The 7815-nt window shown below is 44.3% G+C and overlaps 1 protein-coding gene across 1 annotated transcript in view; it reads left to right on the top strand.

The window, feature by feature from the left end:
• Window positions 1–2081: 2081 nt before the first annotated feature.
• VSTM5 (V-set and transmembrane domain containing 5) overlaps window positions 2082–7815 on the top strand; it is a 31436-nt gene continuing 25702 nt past the window's right edge. The window contains exon 1 of the mRNA XM_027849408.1: window positions 2082–2250. Coding sequence (XP_027705209.1) covers window positions 2160–2250 — 91 coding nt within the window. The 5' untranslated portion in view covers window positions 2082–2159. The remainder of the gene's footprint in view (window positions 2251–7815) is intronic.

Raw genomic sequence — 7815 nt, 5'->3', positions numbered from 1 at the left:
GGAGATAGTCTGTGCAAAGGCAAGAAAATACAAGAGAATTGTTCATAGTCACGGCTTATATTATCTTTGTTTCCTTGCTTCTAACACATTATTGCTGTGTGACTCTTAGCAAGTTACTGAACCTCTCAGTGCTCTACACAAATCCCTGACTATAAGTTGTAGAAAATGGGGTGACATACATTGGTGAAGGAAATTTCCTCCTCTGGGAGTTCCCTATATCAATGAAATCACAGATCTAATCCCAATCCCTTTTATTTATTCCCATTATCTCATTGAATGCTTCCAAGAACCCTATAAGAAGCAGGTGTTATCTCCATTTGGAAGAAGAGGAAGTTGACACACAGATGGCATACTTACCAGATGATGTGAAGTAAGAACGGATGGTTAATACTGTGGCAGATCTCAATAGGCTGTATCCTTGGGCTGAAGATAAGATGAAATTCAATAGGGATAAATGTAAAGTCCTATACTGGGGCTTGAAAAATTGATTGCACAAGTACGGGACCAGAGGAGACATAGCTGGACAACAATTAAGATGGAAACAGGCTAGGGATTTTGTCAAACTGCAAGCTCGATATGAGTCAATAGTGTAACATGGTGGCCAAAAAAACTAAATCAATCTCAGGCTGCATTATCAGAAGTTTTGCATCCAGAATACAGGAGATAATAGCACTGGTCTAGTGAAACTACATCTTGAAAGAGTGTAATGATTAGCTCTGGATACCACACTTTAGGAGGGTCACTGATAACCTGGAGGCTGTCCAGAGGAGGACAACCAGAACAGTGAAAGAATTTGAAACCATGCTCTAAGAAAATTCTCTTAAAGAACTGGGAGATGTTTTCTCTATAGAAGAGAATGATGGGGGGCAGCTAGGTATCACAGTGGATAGAGCACCCGCCCTGAAGTCAGGAGGACCTGAGTTCAAATCTGGCCTCAGATCAAACACTTGACACTTACTAGCTGTGTGACCCTGGGCAAGTCACTTAACCCCAATTGCCTAAAAATAAAAAAAATAAAATAAAATAGAGAAGAGAATGATGGCTATCTTTAAGTGTAAACTGCACAGATTTAGATAAAAAAGAATCTTGGAGGTTACGGAGTTCAGCCCTTCATTTTACAGATGAAGAAATGGAAGAACAGAGACATGAAATGATTTGCCCATGATCACTTAGTCATTAAGTGATAGAGTCAGGATTAGAATCCAAATCCTTTCTCCAAACCTAGTACTATGGACTGTCATGTGAAAGAGGGGTGCAATTTGTTTTATCTAGTTGAAAATGAGTGTTATGAAATTATAAGGAATAAGCTGGGTCCCAAAGAAGATACCTCCCAACACCCAACTCCTTTGCAGAGGTGTGAAACTCCCAGTTCCGTTCTCTTTCCACCATATTGAAGGATGCTGCCTCGAAATGGTAAAGATCTCCTGTTAAATGGCCTCAGCAGAATATCTCTGCTCTTCCTGCTGGTTCCACTTAGTTCATTCCAACATCCAGGGCACTTTCCTTACCCTACAGTGGATCCTAAGTGCTGAGAGAGAGCATTCGTTTAGAGGAGATGCCTGACACTCTCTCCTTCCTAAATGTATTTCCCTGGTCTGCAAGGGCCATTGGATAGTTATGTTTTGGCTGCTTGAGAAGAAACAGCTCTTGGGGTAGCAGACTCCCCACTTCACCAGCACCCCACTGTCTGGTTAAATCTTGAATCAATAGCAGTATATTGGGTGTGAACAGAAGGAAACAGTCTTTATTTGCCTCCTGAGTCTGTGTGCCCCCTTCTGATATCTCGTGCCCCTGCCATCTCATACCTCCCTCTCTCCCTCTTTCTCTGTCCCTCCCTCCCTTTCTCTCTTTTTCTCCAAGACTCTCTCTCCTTTTCTGTTTTTTCTTTCTCAGACTCAAGAACTGGTTTAACCTGAGAGCAGCCAGCTCATTTGCATCAGACACCGGCTGGAGAGGAAGAGAAGGAGGTGGTGGAGGAGAGAGATAAGAAGGGGTGTGTATGTGTTGGAGGAGAGGACAGAGGAAAGGCAGAGGAGGAGGGGACGGAGAAAAAGGAGGAGTTGCTCGTGAGGCAGCTCAGCCCCGCAGCCCAGCAGCTCCAGTGTCTGCCATGCCTCCTGTCCATTAAATGCAGAACCCCTGCAGACCTGGGACTGCTCATGAGGCCACTGCAGAGCTGGAGGAGAAGGAACCGAGGCATCACCCTGGGACTCTTCGCTCTCTGCCTGGCTGCAGCCCGCTGTCTGCAAAGTAAGCTCTTGGAACTCCCCTATGGGGCGGGAACTCTAGAGGGAAAGGAGAGGTCAGCTTCCCCGGCCAGTCCTGCATGTCTGGAGCTCGGGGCTACACTGGTTTTTTTCTCTGTTGATAGAGAGAGGACCAACGGGCTGAGAGGGCAGGGAAATAGTTTGTCCCGAGACCTCCCGGTGGGGTGGTGCCAGCCTGCTGCCTCGGGCTGGGCTCAGGAAATGCATCTTCTGGCCTAGCCCTGGCAGCGGCTTCCGTTCGGAGTCAGCCGAGGACCTAATACACTTGGCTATTGCAGTCGGCCAGCGGCAGGGAGGAAAGCGGGCGGCCCGGAGGCCCTTGGCTTTTCGGTCATTTCAGGTTGTCTTCCCAGTGTCCACCCTTAGGAAGGAGAGAGAAACCATGGGGGTGTTCACCGGTCTCTGCCAGAGGGCACCAACTCCTGGGCAGGACTGCACGTGGCTGGTGTGTTATCAGATCAGGAAACTGGGAGCCCCAAGCCGCACTCCAGCTGGGACCACAGTCTCTTTTACACTCCCCCCACACACACACACACAACACCTTCTCGTGTGTGATTGCTCGTGTGTGTGTAGGTGCATGCGTAGGTGTAGGACGGATGCTTATTTGCTTTCTCTATTTAAATTTACAAAACAAAAACAAACAAAAAAACCCTGAAGAAATACAAGCGATAGAGCTCTGAGTGACCTCGCTCTCTGGACTGGTTGTCCTGCTGTTCACGTGCAGTCTACTCGTGGATCAGCTTCTACCAGGGTACTTCTCATATAGTGCTTAACACAGTGCCTGGCACTGAGCAGGCACTTAATAAATGCTTATTAAATTGAATTGAATGTAGAGGTTGGGGGCTAAGACCTGTGATTTCATTAGCATAGGAAATTCCCAGATGAGCCAATTCTCTCTAGTAATGTAGGTCACTAACTTCTCTGCAATTCATAGTCTTCGAGAGCTGCCTAGAGCCATAAGAGGTTACTTCCCTTGCTCCAGGGTCACTCCGCCCATATAATTCGAGAGCAGGACTTGTCTGTCACCTTTGCTCTGAGACAGGCTCTCTGTTCACTAAACCACACTGCCCTTTCACTGCTATATAGTAGGTGTTTAATAAGTGTTTCTTGAATTGAATCAACGAGGGAGTTCCTTCCATTCTCTGATATTTCCCTAGAAAAAGTATGGAAACAACTGCGGGGGGCGGGGGGGCGGGGGGGGCGGGGGAATGCAGGAAATGCAATCAGCCCTGTGGCCTGGGAGAAGAAGGGTTGCAGGTTTTGACATTTGGGTTTTCTTGGACAGAGTTATTCAGCTGGGCTGTCTAAATAGACCAGACTCCCTAGGTGATGACTTCCAGATTGTTTCCTTTTTCTTGGGACTGATTCTCCCTCCTTTGGCTGCGGGAGGCTGTGATCCTTGTTGGACCACAGAATCAGAGCTGGAAGGGATTTCTAAGATCATCTCCAGGGGTGGGGAACCTGCAGTCTCGAGGTCACATGTGGCCCTCTAGGTCCTCAAATCCCCTTAAAGAGCCACACTTGAGGACCTAGAGGGCCACTTGTGGTAGACCAATCTCTTATTATTTTACAGATGAGGAAACCTCTCTTGTAGCAGGTAGTAAATAAGAGAGTCTGGATTTGAATCCAGGTCCTCTAACTCCAAATCTACCATTTTTTTACTAGACCATAACTGTGTTTCCCTCCTCTGCTCACTGAAACTTGCTTTTGTCAGGTGTATGCATTTATGTATGTTTGTGTTTATATATATGTATATATATACACATATATACATATATATATATATATATCAGAGCTGATCTGTCATTTGTTGGACTGATAGCAATTCTCAAGTCGTTGGGGACCAATTGAGAGCTCCCTGTGTCATCTCAGCAAGGACAATGGCCCTCAGCAAGGAGCCCAGCACATATCCCCCTCCGTGGGAGGTGCCTCAGTCCAGCAAATCCAGGGTTTCCCCAATCATCCTTGTTCCAAGGACAACAGTAAAGAGGAATGGGAAGATACATTTGGCTGACACGGAGTAGGGGAAAATTGGCAGGCATGGAATAAGGGAAAATTGCAAGTGTGCCATGCTAGTTTTTGGTTGTTTTTTTAAACCCTGGAGACACTATCAACATATCTATCTAGAGTAATGGGCAAAGCCCTGAGCTTTGCTAATGCCTGAGGCAAAACTGTGAAGCTTCTCCCTTTATTCATCCAGTAGTTCTTCCCTCTCTCCACCAGCCCTCCCCACTTTTTTAGGTATCAGTTCTATCCAAATGGATTGTCAAGAGAGGATAAACTAGCAATCTCAAGAGATTTAAATTTCCTTGAGAGCAGAAACTGTTTCCTATTTGTATTTTGTGTGACTTAATTTAGTGCCTGGCATAGAGAAATAAATTTTTTTTGAATGAATGATGAATTTCCATGTGAATTAATGGATTGCCTACCCAATAGGTATGTTTTCAGCTTTATCTCTCCTTGTCATGTCAAAGACAGGTGAGGTTGTGGTAGAATGTTGAAATTAGAGTCAGAATGGGGAAGAGAACAATCCTTTAATAAGTACCTACTGAATGCTAGGCATTGAACTAAGTGTTTATACACACACACACACACACACACACACACACACACACACATATTATCTTATTTGATCTCAGACCTAAAGCCTGGCTTTGGCCACCTATTAGTACCATGTTATTAGACAGTAATAATAACATTTAGTAGTCCTGGAGAGAGGCTTGTAGTCAGAATGACTTAGATTAAAATCCTACCTCTTAGAGTCCTTTTATTAAGGGGATTTGTTCTGTGAAGTTTGGATTCAGTGAAAGGGCCACACTTGAGGACCTAGAAGGAGGCTGCAAGTCCTCCACCCCTGTCTTGGACTTATCAGCTTTCTGGCCCTGGGCAAATATGTGCATTAAGCAACTCCCTAAAGCTTACTCACTAGGTAAGAGACCATTGAAGCAGATTTAGGCTGACTAAAAAGAACTTCCTAACCATTTGAGCTTGTCCAAAAGTGGAATGCCTTTCCCCTGGAGATGGTGAATTCATTTAATTCAAGAAGTATTTATTAATCATCTATTAGGTACTAGGCACTAACCTTGGTGCTAAAAATACTAAGACAAAATCCAAAACAGTCCCTGCTCTCAAAAAGCTTATCTTCCATTGGGTTGCTCCTCATATGAACAGTGACTTGTGATCTGACATGGCTTTGTTTTGGAGAGAGTTCCCCCCTACTCCCTAGAGTTCCCTACTCTGGCAGAATTGATGAAATCACAGATTCCATTGGATCATTTTTGAACTCCAAAACCACTCAGTGAGGTAAGTACTACCATATTAGCTCTATTTTACAGATGAGGAACACTGAGGCTCAGGGATTTTAAGTGACTTGTCCACAGTCTTATAATTAGTAAATGTCAGAAGACGATGTTGGATTCAAACCTGCTTCCTGACTCCAAGCATTTTATTCTCAGTATCACACTGTCTTAATTCACTTAACCTTTCTAAGACTCACTTTCTTGCTCTGTAAAATGGAAGTAGTAATAAGGGTTATTGAAAGTCAGTTTGTCACTGTGACTCTCCACTAGCCGTCAAATCAAGAAAAGCTGGGTTTACATCAGACCTCTTATATTTCTTACTGTCTCTGTGATCAGGGGCAAATCAATTAATGTCTGAGTCTCAGTTTCCTCATTTGTAAAACAAGAATAATAATAGCTGAGTACTTATCTGCTTCAGAAGGTTGTTGTGAAGTTCAAATGAGAGAATACATGTAAAGATCTGCCAACTTTAAAGCACTATATAAACGTCAGCTATTATTGCTGTGAGGATCAAATAACCCAATACACACAAAAGTGCTCGCGAAATTGTAAAGGGCTAAACATAAGGAAGGCACAGTGACTAAGGGCAAAAGAATTTTAGGCATCAGTGAACAAGTGGGGGAAGTACCTTTGGGGAATGCATACTGGTTGCTTTTTTGATTCTCAAAAGTAATTGCCACCAGTCTAATAGCTGATGTTCCTCTGATTTTTTAAAAACGATGACAGACAGGGATAGAGTTTAATGGTCAATTTGGGAAGGGTGGGCTCTGTTGATAGCAGACTTGCTCCAACCCTACTTTAGTTCCCCAATGGCAAATGCCCTATGATTCAGTGAGAGATGGCTTTCTGGTTCAGATTTCATCCTGAGCTGTAGCCTGGGGAAGCAGAAAGCTGAAGTCAAGGCCACCAAGTGAGTCACAGCCCAAACCCAGGAGAGCAGAGAAGAGCAGAGGCTGGGCCTGGACTTGGGCCTGGACCTTGAGGGATTGACTGAGTTGCTGCAGCAACTAAGACCATTTTTGGAGGTCAGCTGGAGAAAGGTGACCAAGAGGAGCACAAAGCTTCTCAGGAACCTCTTGGAGAATACCTGGACTATAATGACAGCAGCTGGATTCCCTAGCCACCCCACTGCCCACCTCCCATTAGACACCCCTTTGGGGTTATTCCTAGAGCTACCTTCCCCATTCGACAGGGGACCCAAGCCACCTTAAAGTAATGAGAGTATTGGTAACCAGGGTCCTGGAGTTGAATTTGGCTTAGATAGTACATGCCCTTTCCTGTCTATTGAGATTTTGCCCCTCCCCATTTATTTGGAGCCCCTAGGAGAGCAGGGCGAGGTGAGGCATAGGAAGGGTGTGCTGGAGCCAGCTCAAGCAGATTGTTCAATTTTCACTGTGAGTATTTACACCTTAAATGGACAAACTACAATAATCAGGGCTTGATTTGTTGTTTTGTTGATTGTCTAGACTTTAAAAAGTGATGGAGAAATGTCAATAATACAGATTACACTTAAAAGGGCATCCTGAGAAGGGCCGGCTAACAAACATTTCAGCACACCCCTTAGCAAAGTCCTAGTTTCCTCCTCAGTATAAATGAGTGAATTGGACTTGCAGCTCTGAGATTTTATGAGCCTAGGAACTCCTCTCTATCAGGCAAGAAGACTATTAGCCACAAAGATAGATGTTCCTTTCCCCTAATGGTTCTCAATGCTAAAGTATAGCCTTGCCCATAAGAAATATAGGTAAATGGAGTGATCTAAAAGGCCTTAGAAAGGCCTTCACATTGCCTGGAATTCAACCAAGTAGAAGTGTACTTATGTTAGCATGCTCACACCCATGGGAGGGTTAAGGAGGAAGCTGTCAATCATTTACCCTTTAGTATAAATTTATTTATTGGAATTGCTTTCCTAATGTGTCTGAATGGAGGATTTTGATTAAGGGATCAGGAAAGAAGAGAAAGAATGCTAGGTCAGTTTAGAGCATGGGGTCCTGGAAGGGAAGTGAGGAAGGTAAGAGGCAAGCCATTTTCTGCAATATTACTACCTGAGTCTTCTTGATCCTCTACCCCACCTAGGAAAAAAAATAGAGCAGACATCCTCCTATCTAGTTCCCCCATGATCAGATCCACTACTTTATTAATAATCCACTTGAAATAATTCCCTTCCTGCCTTCTCTGTATTTAATCTGCCCAAAGAGCAGAGTCCCTGGTGACAAATACAGAAATTTGGGGGACACTTTTCAGAGACAGCC

This window comes from Vombatus ursinus, unplaced genomic scaffold (genome assembly GCF_900497805.2).
Source record: "Vombatus ursinus unplaced genomic scaffold, bare-nosed wombat genome assembly UNPS02007344.1, whole genome shotgun sequence".
Taxonomy (NCBI): Eukaryota; Metazoa; Chordata; class Mammalia; order Diprotodontia; family Vombatidae; genus Vombatus; species Vombatus ursinus.
The sequence above is the reverse complement of the archived record's forward strand: the minus strand, read 5'-3'. Positions and strand labels throughout refer to the sequence as shown.